Genomic DNA, 26,907 nt, shown 5'->3' with positions numbered 1-26,907 from the left:
TTCTCTGTGCTTGATCCACTACAAAGGTGTTACAGTGTTGATGATAAAAGCAGCTGGAGAAGACCAAGGGGATGGACCAACTGTCTGCCTGGGTGGTTGCCATCCTGGACACAAGCTGGGCGACATGCATGACCAGTGCATGCTGCCAGACCTGCCTCGTCTTCCCTTCTCCACTGGAAACCGAAAAAACCTGTAGTTTTCGCAACTAATTTGGTGATTGCAGCCAAAAGTAAAACGGTACACCATTTTTCTGTTAGAATGACGCTGTTTGTGGGAAGAGACTAATCCCTGGGTGGAGTGTGGGAGTGTCAGCACAAACCATTCGGAGGTTGGGGGTTTCAGCGGAAAAAATTTTAAACCGCCACATCTTAAACCGGCAGGTGACAGCGAGTATGCTTTTAAGTTTACCGAGCCGGGCTGAACGGTTTGCTGTGTTCATGTCGGATGTCCCCAAATGTGGCCAAATCCTGCGATATCACACAGGGGTTCAAATGAGACTGTGCTGCCCTATTGTTGCGCTACAAGAAACACGGATTCTTAGCCTGATCCGATGGCTGGGAAATCCCAGATGATCGGGGTCTGAAGATCTGCTGCCACCTTCATACTCATTGGGTTACAAGCCATCACTTCCTCCGCCTGATCCGTCATTGAGGACTTCTTGTTTCACCAAAGCCACATTAGCCTTTTCGTGTTCAGGGTTCCTGTGGCGCCTTCATGGTTACAGGAGCGACCACGGGGCACCCAAAGTCCCCACCGTATTTCACACCAACAGGCAATATGCCGACTTCTGTAACATAAGTCACATTAGTCTAAAATGAGCCGTTTATGCTAACAGGAGGGGTTTGGCTGCGCGCGCGCATGCACGCACACGGGGAGAGAGAGAGAGAGAGAGAGAGAGAGAGAGAGAGCACGCGGGACTGTGATCATTTTTTAAAGAATGTTTTACAATTTTAAAGAAATAATTTTACTATTTGAATCTGTTGTCTTTTTTGTTGTTGTTGTTATTTTTGTTGAGTTCTCTTTCCCGCTCGTTAATTGGTTGATTTGAAGCCCCTTTACGGAGCCGCGCAGAAAAAAAAAATCTACGCACTTTTCAACTTCCGCACAAAAGCTGCTGCTACATGCGGAACCTCCTCAAAAAGATTATTCCTGGACCGATAAAACCAAACCAAAAGGGGAAATGAGTGTCTTTGTGCCCGAACGGTTAAACACTATAGGACTTTAAAATAACAAGGTACGTGAACTTTGTATTTTATTAACTTTTCGGACGGGTTTATGTCTGGAAAATATGTGTTAAATATGTTAAAATAATGTTATTTCTGTTCAACTTTATATTTGTGACTGAACGAAGGTTCGAGTTGTGATAATCTGAATAGCTGTTTTTCATCTTCAGGGGTATGTAACAGGAGCGGATCCAGGTTTCTTGGGGGGCGAAACACCAAATTCTGTTACTGTAACCCAGTTACAGTAACAGCTTACTCATGAACAATTTATTACTAAACTGAAATCACTGACTCATGCTGTTGGTATTATAGTGTTTCAAGCATCACGAATGAGTGTATTTTCTGATGCAGTATTGTTCATGAAATATTTTTGAGTGTTCTTAAAATGTGATTGTTTCATTTAATAATTTGAGCATTATTATTATTATTATTATTATTGATATTATTAGCAGCAGGTGGGTTAGTGGTTAGCACTGTTGCCTCATACCAAGAAGGTTGTGGGATCATTTCCAATCTGGCCCTTTCTGTGTGGAGTTTGCATGTTCTCCCCATGTTTGCATGGGTTCCCTCTGGGTGCCCTGGCTTATTCCTGCTTCCAAAGACATGCAGGTTAGGTGAACTGCTGACTAAATTGACTGCAGGTGAGAGTGTGAATGTGTTTGTTTGTCTATATGTGTCGGACCTGACCCTTAAAGTGTAGGTGATACGTAATGCCATGTTTTCATGAATATTTAAGACTAAAATTAACAACAGTTTGAAATTTATCCTTTCGTGCGCAGTTCTTGAAGAGATAAATATTCGGATTTTGAACTGCGCGCCACTAAAAAAACCAGGAACTTCCCGGTGTGGTGACATTGGACAAGAAGAAGGAGGACGTGGCATCAGCTCTGGAACCATTATCTTAATTGTCCCATTAAGTTATGGATTTTTACAGGCTGCTGACAGCCCCATGGTTCGGGTTGAAGCAGCACCATGTTTTCAGTGTCAGAACAGTTACTTTTTACCGACAGAATGGCGGGTGGAACACTTATATTGACAAGTGCGCAATTGCACGGAGTCCCTGGCTGCTTCACTCAACACAGAGACAAAACTGAGGATCTTCAGATTATTTTATTGTTATCGGGATCATGGGATAATGTCGTCACATGCATACTGAGATGTTATGAGGCGCTGGGAGTCTTTTTCCTGCAGCGCAAAGACGCTCAGTAACAACATGGCACGACACCGGATCGATCAGCCGCAATAACTGATTACAGCTGGCGCTGGAACCTGACACCAAAATCCCGTGTGTGAAATGGAGTTTTCTTTAACCAGAATAGAAGAAATTAAATAATTTTTCAGATGTGGTTTTGTAAAGGTGGATAAGTTTAAAGATGATCTCACTGAAACGGACAGGTAAGACTATATATTTACTTCTTGTGTGAATAGTTTTAATATTTAATAATAACTTATTCAAGAAGGAAAACAATATTTATTTTAAAAATAGCTGATATTTTCAGTCCCTCGTGTCATTTTTCAGATTTGAAATTGTTTCTAAGAAAAAAAAAAACATTAAAAAAATCCGCACTTCCTCATCACTTTCTAATTTCACAGATAGTAAAACTATTTTTAATCAGTTGATTATGACCAAAGAGCTGGCAAAAAAAAACAGTTTATCACCACCACAAATGCCGAAATTGCCTGCATTATTTATTTATTTTTTACAAGTACCATTCTGTGTTCTTAACTCTGCCAATATCGTCACTGTTGTCAGACTGAAGATTTTCCTCCAGTTTATTGTCATCTAAATAAAACTCTAAACCATAAATGCTGTGTCCCCACAGCTGCTTCAGAAACACCTTCAGACTGGACTTAAAAAAAAAAAGCTCCACACTACAAAAAATAAATAAATTGTCCTCCAGACCGGACTAAAAAAAAAAAAAAAAAAAAAAAAAAAATCTCCACCGTGTTTACAATTGATTTGGGCTTGAATCAGCAGGTGCCGTTAGGGTGATGACGTAGCAACAATAAGGCCACAGTTGAGGGCTGAACGGGACTGAAATACGTGCAGGCTTCAGACAGCTGTAGTTTATGCTTCATCTGTGCACTTATCATTGACTTTTATTGTTCAGGATTTTTTAAAATATCAACATTTCATCATTTTTAGTGATTTGCACATTTTTTCATGTCACCTACACTTTAACTGGAATAAGTGGATTTACAAAAAAAGATTATTCTTTTGTACCACATGGTTTACAACCCTAAATGAGAAAAAGTGAGTATGACATGAAAATGCTAAATGAATAAATACATAAATAAGAATAATAATACTAATGAAGTGATTCTTACATTTTGTACTTTGTCTTCTATTTCACTGCACCCATTGAACTCAAGGTTTTTTATGTTTTGTGTGGGCAACTTCATTTAATTTGTTAATGTACATCATGTTCTGTGTTTCAGGCCTGCAACACATTACAAAAACGGGGGACATGAAAGCATTTACCACTTTGTAATGTTGCCACTCCTTCTCATAACACTTGTGAGATTTTGACATTAAGGATATCAAGCAATGAAGTCTTTCAGGTGTTATTTTATTCCACTGTTCCTGCAAACACTTCTTAAGATGTGGAACAGTACAGGGTCATTGTTGTAGCAGTTTTCATTTCAAATTAACAACACATTCTGTGTTGGAGATAGGACAAGACTAAAGGCAGGCCTGCCCAGTGTCCGTCCACTCATCTTCTGCATTCATTCATGCATTCATGCCCTTGTAATGTGTGCAGAATGTGGTTTTGCATTGTCTTATTGAAAAATGCATGGACGTCCCCTGTCCATGTGGTTATAATCAGAATGTATACAGAGTGACTGATGGTTCTTGATGCAGCACTGCCTGAGGGATCAGAGATTACAGGTGTTCAGGTTGAGGCTTGTGCCACACCCTTTACACACTGAAATTCCTCCAGAATCATTGAACCCTTTAAAGGTATTATACACAGTAGAGGGAGAAATGTGCAAATCTCATCCAGTCTCTGCTGCTCAAAAACTCAGCTTTTCCTAGCTATGGTTTTGTACTAATCCCACAATCACAATCACCAATCTCCATGTACATCTATTGTAAAATTACATCACCACTATGCAGTGACCATGTGCAATAAAAGGGAGAAGCCCAAAGAAATGACTATAATCTCTGTATTTTTTTAAAAAAAATTGTTATTATTAGGAAGTTTGTCATCCTTACTGAGAGAAAGGGTGCTCCAGGTGCCCACTCACATGAGCCACCTAAGGTTAGGACCTGACTGCAGCCATGCAGTGGATGCCTCCAAAGACAAGACCTTTGGTGCTCTCCCCAGCTTTCTTCTTGTCCAGAGATGAGGCTCCATCTGCTTCATAGTGCTTTTCTGTACCTGTGGGGTATTTTGAAGTGCAGGTGGTGTTGCTGTGCTTTCTGATCTAGTTTACTATGGCAACTACAACCCCTGGCAATAATTATGGAATCACCGGCCTCGGAGGATGTTCATTCAGTTGTTTAATTTTGTAGAAAAAAAGCAGATCACAGACATGACACAAAACTAGTCATTTCAAATGGCAACTTTCTGGCTTTAAGAAACACTATAAGAAATCAAGAAAAAAAAATGTGGCAGTCAGTAACGGTTACTTTTTTAGACCAAGCAGAGGGAAAAAAATATGGAATCACTCAATTCTGAGGAATAAATTATGGAATCACCCTGTAAATTTTCATCCCCAAAACTAACACCTGCATCAAATCACATCTGCTCATTAGTCTGCATCTAAAAAGGAGTGATCACACCTTGGAGAGCTGTTGCACCAAGTGGACTGACATGAATCATGGCTCCAACATGAGAGATGTCAATTGAAACAAAGGAGAGGATTATCAAACTCTTAAAAGAGGGTAAATCATCACGCAATGTTGCAAAAGATGTTGGTTGTTCACAGTCAGCTGTGTCTAAACTCTGGACCAAATACAAACAACATGGGAAGGTTGTTAAAGGCAAACATACTGGTAGACCAAGGAAGACATCAGAGCGTCAAGACAGAAAACTTAAAGCAATATGTCTCAAAAATCGAAAATGCACAACAAAACAAATGAGGAACGAATGGGAGGAAACTGGAGTCTACGTCTGTGACCGAACTGTAAGAAACTGCCTAAAGGAAGTGGGATTTACATACAGAAAAGCTAAATGAAAGCCATCATTAACACCTAAACAGAAAAAAACAAGGTTACAATGGGCTAAGGAAAAGCAATCGTGGACTGTGGATGACTGGATGAAAGTCATATTCAGTGATGAATCTCGAATCTGCATTGGGCAAGGTGATGATGCTGGAACTTTTGTTTGGTGCCGTTCCAATGAGATTTATAAAGATGACTGCCTGAAGAGAACATGTAAATTTCCACAGTCATTGATGATATGGGGCTGCATGTCAGGTAAAGGCACTGGGGAGATGGCTGTCATTACATCATCAATAAATGCACAAGTTTACGTTGATATTTTGGACACTTTTCTTATCCCATCAATTGAAAGGATGTTTGGGGATGATGAAATCATTTTTCAAGATGATAATGCATCTTGCCATAGAGCAAAAACTGTGAAAACATTCCTTGCAGAAAGACACATAGGATCAATGTCATGGCCTGCAAATAGTCCGGATCTTAATCCAATTGAAAATCTTTGCTGGAAGTTGAAGAAAATGGTCCATGACAAGGCTCCAACCTGCAAAGCTGATCTGGCAACAGCAATCAGAGAAAGTTGGAGCCAGATTGATGAAGAGTACTGTTTGTCACTCATTAAGTCCATGCCTCAGAGACTGCAAGCTGATATAAAAGCCAGAGGTGGTGCAACAAAATACTAGTGATGTGTTGGAGCGTTCTTTTGTTTTTCATGATTCCAGAATTTTTTCCTCAGAACTGAGTGATTCCATATTTTTTTTCCCTCTGCTTGGTCTAAAAAAGTAACCGTTACTGACTGCCACAGTTTTTTTTTTTCTTGATTTCTTATAGTGTTTCTTAAAACCAGAAAGTTTCCATTTGAAATGACTTTAGTTTTGTGTCATGTCTGTGATCTGCTTTTTTTCCTACAAAATTAAACAACTGAATGAACATCCTCCGAGGCCGGTGATTCCATAATTTTTGCCAGGGGTTGTAGTTGATTTGTTCCAATGTTTCAAAAAGCTTAATTTATGCCAACTGACACCTGCTAGTTACCGAAACAGAATCATTTGCCCAAAACGCTGGCTGAGGAAGTAACAGTAGTAGTTTCCTTTTCTAGAATTGCAACAGATACAAACAAATCTCTTTTTTAGAAACTGCATCTTAGCTACTAATAAATGAATAATCCAGAGTTTGGTGAATCATTTGTCAAACAGTCGAGGGCTGGAGAAGGTGTAACTGTTGAGTAAAACCTCTCTACCCCTGCTACAGGTGCCATGAAGGACAGACTGATTGAACTGCAGAACTTCTCAAAGTCTGCAGAGAATGACGACAGGTCGAGAGAAACTGGCACAGCAGAGGAGGAAAATGCTGTCCAACAGGCCGTCACATTTGAGGGAGAGGATGTGATGGACGTTATCTACAAGGAGGCACAGGCAATAAGGAAAGAGATGACAATGCTCAAACTCAGTGTGAAACGTCTGGGGAAGCAGAACACCAGGTTCCTCACATCTGTCAGGAGGATAAGCAGTATCAAACGAGACTCCAACGCTCTTGGACGTGATATCAAGGCCAGAGGGGAGGCCATTTACACACGCTTGGAGGCGCTGGGGAGACAAAACAAGAAGATAGAGGAGGAACATGGGCCCTGCTCTGCTGTGGCACGCATGGCACGCTCACAGTATGTGTCCCTGACTGGCACCTTCCACGAAGTCATGTCCGAATACAACAATGCTGAGATGGTCCAGAGGGAAAACTGCAAGACACGCATCCAGAGGCAGGCGGAGATCATGAGTCAAGAGGTCACCAGGGAGCAGATTGATGAGATGATTGAAACCGGGAAGTGGAACATCTTCTCTGACAACCTCCTACTTGAGGGCAAGACCTCCAGATCTGCTCTCAGTGAGATCGAAAACAGGCACAAGGAGTTGTTGGAGCTGGAGAGCCGCATCAGGGACATTCAGGAGCTCTTCTTCCAGATGGCACTGCTGGTGGAGCAGCAGGGCTGCATGATAGACAACATAGAAGCAAACGTGGTGGCGACTCAGGACTATGTTGTCAAGGCCTCAGAACAGATCACACAGGCTGTGAGGTACAAGAAGGACAATCCCTGCAAAAAACTCTTTTGCTGTTGTTTCCCCTGTTGCAATTAAGAATTCACTGCTCTCTCTTGCAGTAATCATCGTCTTTCACACATGCCAGTGAATTATTTTTGCCCCGTGTGCTAGTGTGGTGTGTGTGTGTGTGTGTCTTTTCAGGATATCTCTGCAACCAGTGGACCAAAACAAACAAACAAATCATTGGTTGTTTGGATCAGCAAATTCAGTTTTTAGTAGATCCTCCTTTTGTAGAAATAACAGCCTCTAAATGCTTCCTATAGCTTCCAGTGAAAGTCTGGATTCTGGTTGAAGGTATTTTGGACCATTCTTCTTTACAAAACATGTCCAGTTCAGTCAGGTTTGTTGATTTCTGAGCATGGACATCCCACTTAAAATCACACCATAGATTTTCAATAATATTCAGGTCTGGGGACTGAGATGGCCATTCCAGAACATTGTACTTGTTCCTCTGCATGAATGCCTTAGTAGATTTTGAGCAGTGTTTGGGATCATTGTCTTGTTGAAAGATCTAGCCCCGGCGCAACTTCACCTTTGTCAGATTCTTGAACATTGTTCTCAAGAATCTGCTGATATTGACTGGAATCCATGTGACCCTCAACTTTAACAAGATTCCCAGTACCTGCACTGGCCACACAGCATGATGGAACCACCTCCAGAATTTACTGTAGGTAGCACGTGTTTTTCTTGGAATGCTGTGTTCTTTTTCCGTCATGCATACTGCCTCTTGTTATGTCCAAATAAATCTATTTTAGTTTCATTAGTCCACAGCACCTTATTCCAAAATGAAGCTGGCTTGTCCAAATGTGCTTTAGCATACCTCAAATGACTCTATTTGTGGCATGTTTGCAGAAAAGGCTTCCTGTGCAGTACTCTCCCATACAGCATCTCTGTATGCCAAGTGCGCTGTATAGTTAAACGATGCACAGAGACACTATCTGCAGCAAGATCATGTTGTGGGTCTTTGGAGCAGGTCTGTGGGTTGACTATGACTGTTCTCACCATCCTTCGCTTCAGCTTATCTGAGATTTTTCTTGGCCTGCCACTCGGAGCCTTCACTAGTACCGTGTCTGCGGTCTTCCATTTCCTCACTATGTTCCCCACAGTGGAAACTGACAGCTGAAATCTCTGAGATAGTTTTTTGTATCCTTCCCCTAAACCATGATGTTGTTTGTTTTCAGGTCATTTGAGAGTTGTTTAGAGGCTCCCATGTTGCCACTCATTAGAATAGATGCAAAGAGGAGAAACATTTGCAAACGGCCACCTTAAATACCCTTTTTCTTGATTGGATTCACCTGTGTAAGGAGGTCAAGGGTCAATGAGCTTATTCAAATCAATAAAATTTCAAGGGTTCCCAAATTTATTCACCTGCTAATTTTGTTCAAAGAATTATTGTACAGATTCTGTAAATACTAGAAACTTCATTTCACTTCTCAAATATCAGTGTGTTCCTCTGCTATATTTAACTGAAATTTCTGATCCAGACAACCAGTGATTTATAAAGAAAATCATGAAAATTATCAGGGGTGCCCAAACCTTTCCATACAACTGTATATTTTGAAATGACTATCATGCTCCTACGACCCAGTATTATGTGCGTGCACAGGGGTGCATCACCGCTCTGAAGCCTTTTATTCTTTACATATTTATTTATCTCAGATTCCTTTTGAAAGTGCTGCATTCAGACACATTTCACACACTTTCAGTGTTTCATCTGTATCATTTCCTTAGCAGGCCCAGTGAGTCTACATTTCAAAACCACATCTCATGCAAATATGCACAATATGTGATGTTTGGGGCATCAATTCCTTGATTGTACAAAATGAAAGGCTTGTTTTTGAGCTTCTCAAATAAAATGTTCTGATACATTTCAGTGTCTTACATGTAGACGGGTCTTGAATAGCTGTAAATACAGCTTGAGGTAGGCAGGTGGGGTTTTCCACCTGTTGCTTAATAAATCTTTGGAAATAGTGAACATGAGGCAGTGTGGAGTTGTGCTTCTCTGTTGAGGCAAGTATGCAGATTGTGCAATAAATTGTTGGATACAGCTGCAGCGGTATCACCAGCTATCAGCCACAACCTGCTGTTTCTTAACAAGGAAGCAAACTACTGCCTTCTTCTCAATGAGGCAACCGTTGTACTCAAAAGCATGTAGCTGATTAGGTTTGGTACTGGCACACAAGAGTTCATCCACCGAGAGTCAAAAGTCTCACTTTTATTTCCATACAAAAGGACACAAATAGACCATCACTGCAGCCACAGTGTGTCCACAACAGATAAGAGCAAACTAATTAGATCAGTGTTGTTTCAACTGTAGGACCATCTGCTGTTGGGAGCGTTATAATAGTAAACATAAACCACTTTTTATGGTGTGCAGGAAGTTTGTCGGCCTGCAGTTATCCTTTGTGTATATCACTGATGCCCTCAGCCCACATACATGACACAGCAATGGGTGTTACTGCCTGAGCTCTGTGTTGAAACACTGAAGGTGCAGTGGCGTAACTTCCTGAGGATGTGTGCTCTGTGGCGGACAGTTACTGGCAACATAACCTTCGATTTGTGTGATCATGGTGAGGTAAACTGGTCTGGATGGAAGGTCACGGCATTGGAAACACGATCCACTGGACAAGTCCTCAAAGTTTTAACCTCACTTCTGTTACCACACCTGATGCTTCAGACACAACAGGATAAAATCAGGGTTGTAGACAAAGATCAGATTAGCACCGCCTGATTGCCACATCAACCACATGAATGAACTGCCCTGGGTTGTGATGGGCAAAGTCCCAGGCAGAATATCTATCCTTATCTCCCAAACATAGCTATCTATGTGGGCTTTTCCTTTTCCAGTTGATGGGATCCTCAACCATGATGTTCTCTCATGATGCAAGCAATACCTCTCAGCTCTGGAATTCTCTAACTGTTTGACAAGTTATTTCAGTGGTATCCAAGGATCCTCTGGAGCAACTTTGTGCCAAAGAAATCCACTGGTTGCTTTATAGTGGAGCAAATAATTGTTCATTTCTGGAAACAAGCGCCAAAATTGGAACACATACTCCTCAAACATTACTCTTTTGAAAAAACTGAGTATCCACTTGAATTTTCAGTAGGCGGCCAGGTAGGGGTCCATTGAAGAATTACACAGGGGTCAAAATTTAAAAATGTTCCAATCATATTGAAAACTATAGCACATTATTTGTCTCATCACAACGATACCAAAAAGGTATAGTTTGGACCATCTATGACAATGTTATGGAGTTATGGGGTAAAAACAAGAAGAATGGTGACAAAGGTCAATTTCAGTTTGTACAGGGGTTAGAAGTTAAAGTTGCTCCAATTTTGGTAAAAAGTGGTACAAATTATTTGTTGAACTAATAGGATTAATAAATGAAAGTTTGCTTGGTCTGCAAGGTAAAGGCAGAGCAATGTCGCCATCCATTGGATTCTATGACATGACATGTTACCCTGTAACATAACTAAGCATGCCATATAGTGCAAACTATTCCTTTTTAAAACCCTATTAACCAATAATTTGCATCACATTTTACAATATTTAGAGCAACTTTAACATCTGATCCCTGTATAAACTAATGCTGACCTTTGTTACCATTCTTGCTGTTTTTACCCCATAACATTCAGTCATAGATAGTCCAAACTATACCTTTTTGGTATCGTTGTGATCAGACAAATAATGTGGTATAGCTTTCAATATGATTGAAACATTTTTAAATTTTGACCCCTGTGTAATTCTTAAATTGACCCCTACCTGGCCACCTACTGAAAATTCAAGTGGATACTCAGTTTTTTCAAGATGTCTAAGAGAGTATTTGTGCCAACTTTGGTGCTTGTTTCCAGATTTGAAGGATTCCGCTGTAAATAGTTATCTGCTGCACTATTAGGTCACTGGTTGCCATCAAAGTCTCACAACCATATAGTGATCACCAGGACACTAAAGATTTAGACCTTTGTTCTCCCCCATAAATATTAGCATCGACAGACTCGTCTGTCCAGCAACCTTGTGACTCTTCCCAGCTATCGCTCTATCTCAAGGAGGACCCAGTGACACCAATGTCACTACCAAAACAATCTCAACAATTCTGACACTCACAAATGTCAAAGGTATGGGTGGTAGCCATGTGGTTAAAATGTGCTTGTTTCCAATTCAGAAGGTTCCTGGGTCAAAGCCACCCCTGCCCATTCTCCATGTAATGGAGGTTTGCATTGGCTATAAATTTTATTTATTTGACAAATCAATATGCAGATCCACCTCAGATCTGCTGTGGTGACACTAAGTGAAACAAGGGAGAAGAAAGGACTTTTTACCCATACTGACAGGATAACAAGTAGGTTGTAGTAAAGTTCCCAAAATCCCATAGTTTTCCAAGTTCCCAGCACATAGTTAAAAAAAAAAAAATAAATAAAATATATATATATATATATATATATACACACACACACACATATTTGTCATTTACTATGCGTAAATGGCATGGGTGGTCTTCAACTGGCATTTTCATATCAAGTACAATGAATACTTGAGGACACCCCCTCCCCCCACCCCATAAATGTAAAAAAGCAAATGTTTTCATGAATCACAAACTCCATTGCCACTTTGCATTATCAAAGCTAATAAATCATGTCATAATAGCTGATCTCTGTGAAACTGGGACACCGTACAATCTCTGCCAAATAATCTCTCGCTATTAAATGTGCACTCATAAAACCAGATGTTAACAGCACTGCTGCACAAAAATAAAATACACAGAATTTGTGTTGCTCCTGCTGAGACTTGGAAAACAAACGTTTGCGGTGGGGTGGGGGGGGTGTTCAAAAATTCCTCCTTTACACAAGAGGATTAGTCTGATCATAAAGGACAAACTTTCAAGCTGGGCCCTGTTTAAAGGCAGATTTGGACTCAACCAGACAAAATTGAGTTTGTAACAGAAACACTGGCGCCCTCTAACTATCAGACATGGGAATACGTGGCGAATACAGTAAAATACAAATTCTTTTCAGTATCCTGAAATAAAAGTCACAATAATGACAGCAACCCACAAAATAAAGTGAAGACGTGAGAGATGCTCAGTATAAATTGAAGCAAGTGATCTGTGTATTCCAAGATACGATATAACCAGATTTACTTACAAACTGATGGTGTCTTTATTAAAATTCAAACAAACACAGCTGAAATAATGTGGCATAAACACACCAGCAGGAGTGAAAACAAAAATCTTGTGTGATTTCAAAAAAGACAGATGCCTGCGAAAGGTTATAAAAACAGTTACAGATTGTACATTTGCACACTATAGTACTAAGTCATTTCACTCACACCTTTCAACGTCTCAAATCTGAAAAATGGGGACATTTAGTCACACTGAAATTATCTGATACTTAAAAAAAAATTATACAACACGTTAAACTTGAAAATGTCAACCAATGTGCCAAGCCTGAGGAACAAACAGGATTATACAAGTGGACCAATAAAGAGCTCAATCATGCAGACATTACAATTTTTGCTACGGAGTAAAGATTTTACAGTACATGCCTTCATGTGCAAATCAAAAATTAAAATTCAAACATAAACCAAAACTGAGGAACATTTTACTTTGCAAATTCAGTCTTTCAGGGACCCAAAATGAAACACACGTTTGGCATAGTTGCGGTCTCAGTGGCGGACATGTTATCAGTTAACCTTATGTTAACATAAATTTAAATGTCAGAAGAAAAAAGGAACAAGGGGGAATTCACAGGCAGATTTTCGCATGTCAGCAAATTTTTACGAAGGAACCGTGAATTTAATTAAGTCCAACTTAACTCTAACTATTGTCTTTTTCTGTTTGAATTACTGCACACTACAAAAATCCCCAACACCTGCGTTGCTTCAGAAAGGCTGAAGAGACAGATATTCATGCATCTGTTCACAACTGAATGAATGCAGGCTGAGACTGGAATTATGCCACATGCACAAGTAATAATGGGTCCCTGAAATAGGGAATAAAAGTACCAGTACAAAAACATCCACCCCACTGTTGGGATTTTTATAGTAAAAAACTGCATCAATATTGTTTTTTCTAACCTTGACCCTATAAAATATAAATTTCCCACAAATAACATTTCTTTTACATTAAAAAAGTTCACATTCCAAACAATTCGTCACATCTGTTATTCAATCTCACTCTTAATCAAAACTAAAACTAGAATTAAACCAGTACAAACAAGACTAATTTGTTTTTTCGAAGAACACAAACATCATTTGAACCAACATCTGAGTTCAGTTACACATATACAGTAACACTGATGACAAACTTAAAAATCATGAGCACTGCAATGCACACTGCTACAACACTGAGTGGTGCACTGGTCAGATCCACGACACAGCGATAATCAGGTCCATCCCAACTGTCCTGCAGGCAGCAGATTTTTCTACACAGACTAAAAATAAGAAGACTGCTCGTTATGGTCAGCATGTACCGACACTGCGTCACGTTACAACCCTGAGACAGCATTTTCCACAGCGTGAACACGCAGTGTCAGTATGCTCTTAACGCACACAACCATGATCAATTCTGAGTGTGAACATAACCAACGATGCCCCAAACTAAGAAAGCAGTGAGCATCCAGTAGTTCTTAACTTATGCAGGAACTTATGTCTGATAAGGGAAAGAATTTTACCTCTGTGCGCATTAATCTGACACATTCCAAAAATGACTTGTGCCTGACTTTTAAGAGGGTTACTGGAACATTATGAACCATTTATAATAAATGTCAGTAAAGAAATATAATCTAGACCCTGGACACACATACATATATATATATCTCAAGTTGTGATATTTATTTATTTATTTGGAATTGTTAAAGTTTCAACCATTCTCAGATTCCTTCAGATACTTCATCATGTCAGCTCTTTGCAGAGCTCCAAATGCTGCTGCGGTTATCAGTTTTAACTTAATCACATGCTCCTGGGTACAACATCCCATCAGATGGATTGAGATTTTTAATATTATTAATATAGTAAGGACAAAGCAGACTATAGCAAAAGTTTGTTCAGTTGTTTGCAGATATTAAAGTGATGGTGAAACTTAAAAACAAGAAGTTATCGCTGCAATTATTATCACTGGGGATTATACAACCAGCACACTAACAATGCACAAAAGGCTGTACACTAGCAGGGTGCGACCGCCAACTTTCAACATCACGTGTGATTTTGTACCTTTAAATTATCTCTTACACAGTAGTTTTACCATACTGTATAGTTTAGAACAGCCTCTTCAGAGTATTGTCGGCGGATCACTGGTGGTCTGCGCTTTACCCCTTGAAGTCAGTAAGTATATTTATTTATTTAAAAAAATTTAATTTTTAACTGTTTAAAAATGACCCCAAAGTCTAATAGATAATGTACTGTTGTAATATACAGTAGAAGTGGTAAGCAGACCTATATTGGTTATGGATATTTTGGGAGTTTGGTGGTCCCTGAGATTTTTTTTTTTTTTTAAATGGCTAAGCGGTTGTTGGTACTGAAAAAGTTTGAGAAATACTGTTTTAGAATATATGGAACAGCCATAGTACTCTGACGTCTGTGGGGATAATTGTTTTCTGTAGATGTTTGTAATATGATTTTTGCCTTAACATTCCCAAAGAGTTCATGCACTAAAATAGTTACATATAATGTCATGCAATGACCAACACCAGTTTGCAGAGTCTGCTGTTGCTTCTTATAAATCGCACATCTTTTACCCATTCAGACATAAACTACTTTTATAAATCCATTGACCCGTACGTTTTTATAGGAGCGTGAGCGCAGCAAATCACTAACGCATAACTGCAAATTCAGCAGTTCCAGCTGTCCAGTCATTTGCTTTAACCTGTTATTAATCTTTCCCCATCTACCAAACTTCATCTCAAATATCTTTCTCCATAGAAAATTTTCTCCAACTTTTCTCAGAATTCACCATCATTCTCATTGCTTTCATTCAACTTGACCAGCGAAGAGCTCCTGAATGTCCGCTTAATGGACAGCAAACAATTCACTTCAGAATTTGATCATGTATTTGGCAAGATACTGGTTGCTTACGGAGGCCGTTACCACTCAAGGAAAGACATTTTAAAACAATAGCACATTTACTTTTCTCAGAATCCTTCAGACATGTCTACGTGCCTGCTGTCTCACTGAAGTGACACCGGGGCTACTGATGAGAACATCTATTCAAAAGAAAAGTTGATTAGTCAAACTGTCCAAATGGATGGTGAAAATGTGATTCCATTTTGGTGGTTGTTAGTGTTAATTAACTCTGATTAACAGGCCAGCCCATTAGTCAGCTATAAGATAAAGATTAATGATGGAACTATTATTATTTTTAAATGGCTAAAGTGTGGCTTTAACAGCATGTACCAAACATTTAAAACAATGATGGCTACATAATTATGCTAAACACAGATCAGCCAGTCACTGAATTTTCAGCCTGTTAAATGGTAGACATTGTGATCAGCTTGTTTTTTGTTGTTATTAAGAGTGTAGACTTAACGCCATGTAATGAAAATATGAGCTTCAAGCATAACAAAAGTTATGCTTGAAGCTCACAGGTATCAAGGTATGAATCTTCCGCAAGAAAGAGCTGACAAATCTCACTGACGTACTGAACTCCCTCACAACCAGGAAATCAAGTGTATCATAAGTTAAGGCTCTAATCATCAATGCAGCACAGTGCTGACTGATAAGAAAATAAAAACCCTCAGTCAAACATCTGATTATTTACAAAATGTCAGGAAGGAGGAGAGGCGTCAGTATTTGAGTCATTAAAAACCATCAGGGAGGAAAAGGCGAGGCTTAGAACCATCTTTAGAGTCCATCTGTCACTACAGCGAGGACAGTATGTATCTGGACAGTGACATTTTATATAAATTTTGCATCTGAACACGATTACAGTGGAATTTAAATCAAATGACCGCAATTTACTTGTACGAAAGCTCAGGACTCACCATCCTGATCTGCATGTTTCCCCATGTAGACCAGCTGGAATCACAGCTGATTTATCTTGTCAGATGTTTCATCGCTCTTGATTGGCTGTACACACCTGACTAAGTTAATTAGAAGTGAGTGGAGTAGAGGAAAATAAAAAAAATGCAGGGAAGGTGATCTCCAGGTTCATGTTTGGGTAACATCTAGCGTCAACCTTCAGCTTTAATTCAAGCGGTTTAACAAAAACATTGCATTAACCATTTAGAAATTACAGCCATTTTTATACAGAGACCCTCCAGACCAAACATAAGGACAATTATAATTAGGAATAATTACTTTTACAGCAAGTTTTTTTTTTTTTGCTTGACAAATCAGAGGATGTATACAGAAGCATTTCCAAGTCATTTGAATAGGTTATGAACTTCTTTACGGCAAAGATTAAGAAATACAAACTGTATGGTACTATGTGATAAATCCATCTGGAGTAAGCCATTCTCAAAACTGAGTGACCGTGAAAGAAGGAGACAAGTGAGGAAAGCCGCCAAGACATCCGTGATAACTTTAAAGTTGTAAGCTTCTGTTGCTGCGAGTTGTGCAACTTTTGTCTGCTGCATCACCAAATGTACAGCTTCACGGAGTGACGCAAAAAAGGGTTTTCTTGAAAAGATGTGAAATTTCAGCCAATTTACCAGAAGGAACATAGGAGAATCAACCCAAGAATTGGTTCTATTATCAAGTGTAAAATTCCTTTAATATAAATAAATAAATAAACAAACAAACTGGTTGTAAAAGTGATCATTCCTATTAACAATAATTCTTATATTTAGTTTATCCAGTTAGTCATGGGCTCTGAAAATGGAGAAATCATGTACACAAATGGCTGTAATTCCTAAATTGTTAATGTGATACATTTATTAAATCCTTTGAATTAAAGCTGAAAGTCTACCATAACACACCTGGTTTGATTTCAACTCTTGTGGTGTACAGATACAAAATTTGGAGGGGGGGGGGAGGGGGGGGGTCACTATCTTAACACATATGGACTTTACTATGTCAGAATCTGCTGAAATAAAACGTATTAACTTCATCACGTCTTACAAACTGGAGTCAAACGACTCTGCCATGAAGGAACAACTAACCAGGCTTTCTCCACATTTCTCTGAGGAAGCAACTGTTATAACATTTAATGTTTGTAAACACTGGAGATAAATGCATCTGGAATATAGTCTGAGAAGTGTCCAAAACCACACTTCTTAATGAACTGATTATGCTACAGGTTTGAGAACTGAACGTAAACACCTGCCCTCTTTCGTGAGCTCTCTGGTGAAGCACATGCACGGCAGCGGGATAGCCTCCTCCCGCCGGGCAATTGTATTGAACTTGCACTTCTTCAGATGGTCAGCCATGCTGGTGATGTTGGCAAACTTCCACTCCTTCACTGTACCAAAAGCTGTGCTGAATCGCCAGACCTAACAGAAAACAAAAAAAATGCAGCATGTTATGAAAACCAACCCTTCATATGAATTTCACAAAGTTGAAATTTGACTGATAAATGAGTGAAATGACTTGCTTTGTCACTGATCTGCCATGAAGGAGTCCCATCAGCAAGGCGTTTCTTCTCCCAAAGCAAGACGACCATGCCACGCATCTGGAGTAGGCTAGCACATACCTCTCTCATGGTGCGGGACACTCTGGACAGCTGGCACAAGCTAAAGCTGTCCAAGAAGCTTGCCACATGTTGCAACACTTCAAATGGAAGGCAGCTGAACTGATCGTACTGAGCGCTAAAGCAACAAGTACTTCTTGGGAGACCGTCACCAGTTTTGTAGGCCAGTCCAGGCTGAACCCCAAAAGAGCCAAGGTGCCTATCATGGATGATTCGGAAACCCTGCACAGAAGGACAGAAGCGTCTTTGGGAATAAGTGCAGCCATAGTATGCCAAGGGGCACCGTTGCTCCATCCAGCCATTGAGTCCAGCGTGGATATCCCCATGAACATTCTTGAAATGAGAGGAGAACTCATCCCGACGGAATAACTGTCCGCAAACAAAAGTGAACATGGATCGCTGCTTGGTTTGGTATCGAGCCACACATTCAAGCACCAAGTCCAGCCTCAGCGTGTGGAACGGGCTTGGGTTGGAAAGCTGCGGGCTGGCATGATCACAGGCCGAGGCTGAAGCGATGTCTCCTACCATGGTGTTGGTTGCAAGAATAGCTGAAGGAAAAGAGAAAGTCTGTGTACCAAAGTCAATGTGGTAACCATCAACAAACCTGCTGTCTGAGATTCCTCTGCCTCCTGGTGAGTCACCGAGGCAAAAGAGCAATGCAGCAGTAATGAGATCAATGCCGTGGAGTCCCATCGGATCATCTGCCACATCCAGGTCAGATGTATCCACTGCCTTGTCCTCCATTTTTGCGCGAAACAAGTAAGGGTCTGATAGTAGAGCACGGCGGCCACTGAATGTAAACATACTTATTCCTCTTAATACTTCTACACTCTGCAGCTTCCTCTCCATGCACCTATACCTGAGTTCAGAGGGCAAGTGTTGTAAGAAGTTATCTTGCACGTGATCTGACAGGAGGAATGGCAGAGGAGGTGACAGTGGTGCTTGCTGAGGTACAGGAGGCTCCTCTGCTACAACAGGTATGTAATTATGAGGCATCTGCGGCCAGGCAAGGTTGGAATCATTTATTGGCTCACTGACAAGGTCTTCCTTGTTTTCAAAAAACAACTCAACAAATTCATTCTCTTCTTCCCAGCTAACACCATCTTCTCCATCGGTCACCACCGCACAATCCACTCCACCTACAGCTCCAAACTCACACTCTGAGTCAGTGTCACTTTCTTTCATGTCTACATTCTTCCCACCCTCAACAACATAGCTGGTATGACTATCACCATTTTCTCCATTCCTCTCTGTCCTTTCTCCATTTAAATTTCCAACTAGTACATTAATATCCTTGGAATTAGTGAGGAGATCGAACGCTGCAGCCAAACTTCTTCTTGTCTCCACTGAGGCCCTAAACAATTCATTATAAGGCTCCTCTTCCATTTCCACTGTTCCATTACTAAACACCATTTCCGGTGCACTTGATGCCGTCGTCATCTTGTCACTTTCATCAGCTTGCTTATATCCATTCTTTGACACCATGGTTGTCACCTTCAGGGACTCCAAAAGCATCCTCTGATCTTGCAGAGCCAAAGCCATATCCAGCTGCTCAACCTCATCAAACTCTTTGCTCAAATGTTCATAGGATTTACGATCAGCATAGCTCACAGGCCAGCGGTTCCACTCCATAGTACAACATACTATACTCGCTGGGCATGTCTCAAGGTGTTGTGCCATTTTGATCCTTGCAATAGTGAATGGGCAACCAAATCCACTGTTTAAACAAGGCAGTCTTTCATATGGACACAGCAGACGATGTTCCTCTAGTTTGCAGGAGTGAAAAACTGCCCCACAAACAAGAGGACAGCCAATGAGGTCACAGGAAACACCAGTCTCTGGTCTTACCATACATCTTCTATTAATACATTTAAGGCAATGGGTGTGCAGCTCCTCCATTTTCATGATATTGCTTGTCACTGGCTGAGGTGTTCAAGCCTGAAACACAAGGTCAAAAAGGGACATACTTGCTTCACACAGATCTGTTGTTTTTAAGAAACCACAAGCAGCAGTTATGGACTATTACAGCATGCGGCTGTTGTATTAGGCAATGCACAATAAGACAACCTGGTCACCTCTGACAGTTTGTGTAAACTCTGAACTAAATCTTTAAGCCATTCATAGAGCTGCCTAACAACTGCATTACACAATAATGCTGAATGAAACTTATTCACTAAAACCAAGGACAAAATAAGGCGATTTCAACAGTGACATGCTTAAATGTCTGTCAACCAGTGGGGATCGTAATCTGGTAATTCAACCTATTTGTCATTGGCTGACAAAGGAAAGAGAGACACAAAAAACAGTCAGTGACAAATTATTTGTCAGGTAAAGAGGAACTTTAAGTGGAGTTTGCCCTCAATATCTGCATACAAATCTGCCCTGCTAGAATGTAAAAGCTCCATAATGTCTGCTCCACAAGTAGATTGGACAGTGACAATTTTTCCTCAGTACACAACAGAATTTAAATGAAACAATTATGATGCACTGGTGTCGATTTCCAGCTTTAATTCAAGAGTATTGACAAAAATATCATCTTAGTCATTTAGGAATTACAGCCTTTAATATACAGCTCTTACATTGTAGAAGCACATTTGTAGATCCAGTTTTTTTTTTTTTTTTTAAATAAAAGTCAGGGGATGGACATGTAAGCATTTCGAAGTTACTGAATTTGTCTTGGACTTCATTTACATAATTTTATGTCAGGCTCTAATAAACACAAGCTATGTAGTAACTATTTCTTGAGTACAGACATTTGTCATCGTGAAGGATTAACAGAAGGGACCCTGCGCATTTATATCTCCAAAACCGTAGGAATCTGTGTTGTTTAGACCCCTATAATTATTGAAAATTTAGAATATTACTTCTTACAGAATTTTAACAAAAAGCAACAGTACACCCAAGTAGGAAATACTTCCTATTTATCAGTTTCAGAACGATTTGATAAAGCTGGGTAAAAGGATTTGAAGGATAATTCCCGCCAGCTAAAAGCACACCTTCCAATAAAGTAAAGCCCCAGAAGAATGTTTTAAACCCAAAACGCAGATCCACACTGGAGCCCGATAGTCAAAGTAAAGGGACAAGTCAACTGACTCAATTACGCAAACAGCTGGCGTGGTTAGCAGACAGCTAAAAACAAAAAACAAAACAGAACAGCGGCTGCTGCTGACAGCTTTAAATACAAGTTATGTTGCCAAAAATCTCACCTGAATCTTAATATATTTTTTAAATGCATACATGGCAGCAAAGCTAACCTTTTGAGGACGTCAATTTTTTTTTTTTTTTAGAAAAGCTCAACAAGGCTAGCAGCAGCTAAACACAGTTAGCTAATTGCTCCAGGAATTTGCTTACCCGAGTGACAGAGCTCTCCTGGCGTCCTTTATTAACACTGTTTTACTTAGTTACCTAAAACGTCATTTACAATATAAAACTACATCTACATCACAATTCTGGAGCGGTTAGTATGTGTCCAAATCTTGTACTGTAAACCGGCTGCTCGTTCTTTTCGGGGAGCTTCGCTGTCGGTGTTGTCGAGCCTGCGGTGCGGCGCCGTCGTTTTACGTCATCACGTAAAGGAGAAGCGCTCTGTCTGGCAGCACTGAAATAGGCTGGGAAATACCCCAAGTACCCCGTTTTAAACTTTACACGACAGGCTCATGTATTATGTACGGGTTAAGAAAAACCGGAAGTAGCACTTTAGTAGTTTTATTATTAAAATTGTTTCACATAAAAAAAAACAGAATTATAAGCAAATATTTATTTTCTATTTATATTTGCAAGTACAGTACATTTTAGGCACCCCACAGCTTTCCCAAAAAAGAAAGAAAAAATATTTTAAACATTAGTGAGTCAACAAAAAACATTTAAAATGTTCAAATAGTCCTAGTCTAACTAAAATCAAATGAAACTTTCCTTTTCATAAAAGAAAATAATTAATTTTATTATAAGTCCTCAACAGCAGATTGGTGGAAGAGGTGATGGCTTGTAACCCAGTGGCTGTGAAGGCAGAAGAAGGTGGCAGCAAGTCCTCAGACCCCAAACATCTGGGATTTCCTAACCATCGGACCAGGCTAAGGATCTGTGAAGGACTGTGTATGTTGGTGTGCAATGGCATTCCCACATGAAACAAACCCAAGCACAAGCAAGATCGACCCTGGATGTAGATTTTCTATGCTGTGCTGCACACCCACAATTATTTTGCAGATTGGCAAAGAGTGATAGGGGCAGGATTGTTCTTTGCGTGCCCCCATCCTCTCTGGGAATCAATCAAGAGACAATGTTCGTCGCTACCGAGGGAATGCCACAACTACAGAACCACTCTGGAGCCTGACTGCACACCACCCAAGTAGACCAATCCATCCCAGATTGGTGGAAGTTGCTAGAAGTAAGTCGCGTATTTGGCCCAAAAGTGCTGGTGCTTATCCACGGATTCTGTAGCGTGACGAGGATAAGAGCCTACAATTCTTCCTGGATGGGGTGTCAGTCTGTCACAAATTACTTACCCAGTCAAGCTTGGTACCATTTACAACTGGGTGGACTGAGTCAATGCAGACGATGCGTCTTGTCCAAATACACGGACACACATGTAGCAGGACTGGGACTCAAACTGAGGTCTACTGGTAGCCCAACTCCTTACCCTGATGATCTACCTACCTACTAGCCATCTACTGTACCACCATGATAAAGAGCATCCCCTTAGCTTGTTCAGTTGCTGGGGTCAGTGATATGTTTTTTTTTTGTGTTTTATATTTATTTATACACTCACTGGCCACTTTATTAAATACACATTGCTAGTACAAGGCTGAACCCACTTTTGCTTCAGATCTAACTTACCTGAATTTACTCTTCATGGTATAGCTTGAGTTTGGTATTTGATAGTAGAGAAGCTTGAATCTTCGACTGGACTGGGTTGCTTGACGTGAGGATGTTTCTCTAAACCACCTGGACAACTGAGAGCCTACACAGAAACTTTGGTATTTGAGTTAGGTGATTTGCTTCAAGGTCCAATGCATTGTTGGTTGAGAGATGATCTTCTGCATTCCTTGGTTGTAATGAGTGGCTATTTCAGCTACTTCTTTTGTATTCACAAAGGTTCAAGCCTTTAGGGTCATGGTGCTTCCTATCTTAGCGCATGGTTCTAAGACTTTTACAGTAACCAGTAACTAAGGTACTGACTGTATGTTTTTTGTACTAGTTCTCTTCAGGGAATCCTTGGGTGAGGCTAAAATGAGCTTATGTCAAATGAATGGTTACAAAGACACAAATGATAAGTATCACTTAAATTCCGAGGGAGCGTCAGCTTATGACATTTTAGACATGTGACTCCAAAGGTTGTTGAAGGCCCACATTTCACCTAGCTGTGGAAGACAGGTAGGGGTGGATTGGTTGTCTGCCTCGGTAGCTGCCAATCGGATCTCAGGGCGGTTCCATGGTGTGGTGGATGCCATGTGGCGCAGCGAAGTGTGGCACCACTGCATACTCACAAACTTAACTAGATTTGACCTGACTGCTTTTCTATCAGCTCAAACCAGTCTGGTCATTCTTGGCTGACCTCCACCATTTACAATACATTTTCATCCAGAGAACCACTACTCTTCTGTTTTGAGCCATTCTCTATACACCCTAGAGATAATTGTACACGAGAATACCAGTAAACCAGCAATTTCTAAAATGCTCAAACCAGCTGGTCTAGCAAAAAAACATGCCATGCTCAAAGCCACTTAAATCACCTTTCTTCTCCATTCTGATGCTTGGGTTGAACTTCAGCAGATCTTCTTGACCATGCCTACATGCTCAAAAGAAATTAGTTCATAACTGGCCAATTTGATTTAATGAGCAATTGAACAGGTATGTCTAATAACATGACCAGTTAGTCTATGTATTAGATATTTAGCAGCATGTACAAACATTTTGGGCACATTTAATGTAGCTAAATCGTTTTCACAGCACTGTACAGTGCATCCAGAAATATTCACAGCGCTTCACATTTTCCACCTTTTATGTTACAGCCTGAATCCCTCACAAATTGTACTACCACACCCCATAATGACATGAAAAAAGTTTTTTGAAATGTATGAAAATTTATTAAAAATAAAAAACCCCAGAAAAAAAAAAATCACATGTACTGTACATAAGTATTTACGGCCTCTGCTCAATACTTTGTTGATGCAACTTTGGCAGCAATTAGAGCAGTGGTGTCCAAAGTATTCCAGAAAGGGCCAAAAGGGTGCAGGTTTTCTTTGCAGCCACTGAGTCCAGCAGGTGACTAGCCTCTCAGTTCTTGCCGCTGAAAAACATCCCCACAGCATGATGCTGCCACCACCATGCTTCACTGTAGGGATGCCTCCTGCTTTTGTCCAAACATGATGCCTGGCATTCATGCCAAAACTTCAATCTTTGTCTCATCAGACTAGAGAATTTTGTTACTCATGGTCTGAGAGTCCTTCAGGTACCTATTGGCAAACTACAGGTGGGCTGCCATATGCCTTTTACTAAAGGCACCTTGACACCTGCACAAATTTAATCCCCGCACTGGTACGCAATCTTGTGTGCCAATGTATAAACTTGTTGTAAACTGTTGTAAGATGAGCGTAAACTGTGCAGGCTCAGTGGTGGGCAGAGTTCCCCTAATCCGCTAACTGCTAATTAGCAAAGCTAACTTTTTTGTTAGCGGAGTACCTTTTCAGCTAATTTTGAAAATCATCAGTGGACCAATTAGCTTCAGCTAAATTTAGTTCTACCAACTTTCACACCATTAACACGTTTTTGCTGGCATAATGAGTAAAGCTTAACGGTCAAAAACATTTGTAAACCCCCCCCCCCCCCCCCCAAAAAAAAAAAACAAAAACAGAAAAAGTGTAATTTACTTTCCACATGCAATGACACAGACAGTGGACAGGAGTCATGAAACACAAACCACTTTTCACTCATGGTTTCATACATAAACAAAACTAACTCTGGACTCTTTATCGACATTAACGGCAACTCTGTCATTATTACAAGGTGACAATATTGCACATATCTTTTAAAGTAATGCGCTAATTCTGAAGGATTGAGCATTAAGACACATGCACTAAAAGGCATTATGGGAAAAATGAGTCTCTTTCAATCACTTCCCCCCCCAATCAAAATGCAAAGAACACTGCCATCTACTGGATGGGAGTGTGAGTAACAACCACCGTTGGTCACTATCCTTGTGAATTATGCTTCACAAACAGAATTTTCAGTTTTGCAAATGCCTTTTTTTACAAATGAAAAAAACGACATATTTACAAATACGCATTTATTTATAAAAACCAACACAGACGTTACAGTATCTTGTGTGCTGGTTTTTACAAATAAATAAACCAACCAACCAGTGAAGGAGACTCATTTTCCCATAATGCCTTCTGGGGCATGTGTCTGTTAATGCTCAATCCTTGAGAATTAGCACATTACTTTAAAAGATACGTGCGATATTTTCACTTTGTAAAAATGAGAGAGTTACTGTTAATGTGGATAAATTGTCCGGAATTAGTTACTTATAAGTGAAACCATGAGTAAAAAGTGATTTGGTTATATGTCTCCACTTTTGGGGGGGGGGAGCACAGCGGGCAGGGCGCATAAAGACATAAGCTCTGGCACATTGTTCATTTGGGATTTGTGATATATATATATATATATATATATATATATATATATATATATATATATATATATATATATATATATATATATATATATATATATATATATATATATATATATATATATATATATAATTACCTTTGAGACAAGATTCCAAATGTATATTCCAGGACATGAGGCAACCTGCAGCTGGAGATAATTTCTTTGTGGTTATGGGAGGCATGAGTGAATGGTTTCATCAGCCACGTTCTGAGAGCAAATTTGCCATCGACTACGAAATTATTATTTAAAAGTAGTGTGGCATCCAGCAGCACAAAGCATGGCATCAAGTGGGACAAAGGGTGACGCATTGGTATGACAAATTGCACAGCAGTGTGGGGATCAAATTCGTGCAAGTGTCAAGACGCCTTAAGGAGTGGCTTCCGTTTGGCCGTTTTACTATACAGGCCTGATTGGTGGATTGCTGCTGAGAAGGTTGTCCTTCTGGAAGGTTCTCCTCTCTCCACAGAGGCATGCTGGAGCATTAACAGAGTGACCATTGTGTTTTTGGTCACCTCCCTGACTAAGGCCCTTAGCCCCGATCTCTCAGTTTAGTTGGGCAGCCAGCTCTAGGTAGAGTCCTGCTGGATCTGAACTTCTTACATTTATGGATAATGGAGGACACTGTGCTCATTGGGAACTTCAAAGCAGCAGAAATGTTTCTGTACCCTCCCCCAGATTTGTGCCTCAGGACAATCCTGTCTCAGAGGTCTACAGACAATTCCTCTGATTTCGTGCTTGGTTTGTGCTCTGACATGCAGTGTCAACTGTGGAACTTGATATGTAAACAGGTGTGTGCCTTTCCAAATCATGTCCAAATAACAGAATTTACCCCAGGTGGACTCCAATTAAGCTGTAGAAACATCTCAAGGATGACCAGTGGAAACACGATGCACCTGTGCTCACTTCTGAGCTTCATCTCAAATGTTGTGAATACTTATATACATGTGATTTCTTCATTTTTATTATAAATAATTTGCAAAAAAAAAATCAAACAAAAAAAAAAACAAACCTTTTTCCACACTGTCATTATGGGGTATTGTGTGTAGAATTTTGAGGAAAAAATAAATTTCCTCCATTTTGGAATAAGGCCGTAACATAAAATGTGGAAAAAGTGAAGCGCTGTGAATACTTTCCGG

The 26,907-nt window shown here is 40.1% G+C and overlaps 2 protein-coding genes across 3 annotated transcripts; one reads left to right on the top strand and one right to left on the bottom strand.

Annotated features, from left to right (window-relative positions):
• Positions 1-921: 921 nt before the first annotated feature.
• On the top strand, positions 922-7,617 carry stx11a (syntaxin 11a). Of its 2 annotated transcripts, none has more exons than XM_034159892.1 (2): positions 922-1,234; positions 6,640-7,617. In XM_034159892.1, exon 2 carries the CDS (start codon positions 6,645-6,647, stop codon positions 7,518-7,520), a length of 876 nt encoding a protein of 291 aa, XP_034015783.1. In that variant the 5' UTR covers positions 922-1,234; positions 6,640-6,644; the 3' UTR covers positions 7,521-7,617. The 2 variants fall into 2 exon arrangements, with proteins under 2 accessions (XP_034015783.1, XP_034015784.1); XM_034159893.1 differs by having other exon boundaries at positions 6,559-7,617.
• A 5,000-nt stretch (positions 7,618-12,617) lies between these two features.
• On the bottom strand, positions 12,618-21,767 carry fbxo30a (F-box protein 30a). The gene is made up of 3 exons (XM_034195320.1): positions 21,455-21,767; positions 18,008-20,041; positions 12,618-17,906 (listed from the first exon to the last, which is right to left on the bottom strand). The coding sequence occupies exons 2-3, from the start codon at positions 20,006-20,008 to the stop codon at positions 17,703-17,705; spliced, it is 2,205 nt and encodes a 734-aa protein (XP_034051211.1). The 5' UTR covers positions 20,009-20,041; positions 21,455-21,767; the 3' UTR covers positions 12,618-17,702.
• Positions 21,768-26,907: the final 5,140 nt, after the last annotated feature.

Source organism: Thalassophryne amazonica, chromosome 19 (assembly GCF_902500255.1).
Source record: "Thalassophryne amazonica chromosome 19, fThaAma1.1, whole genome shotgun sequence".
Classification (NCBI taxonomy): domain Eukaryota; kingdom Metazoa; phylum Chordata; class Actinopteri; order Batrachoidiformes; family Batrachoididae; genus Thalassophryne; species Thalassophryne amazonica.
The sequence above is the reverse complement of the archived record's forward strand: the minus strand, read 5'-3'. Positions and strand labels throughout refer to the sequence as shown.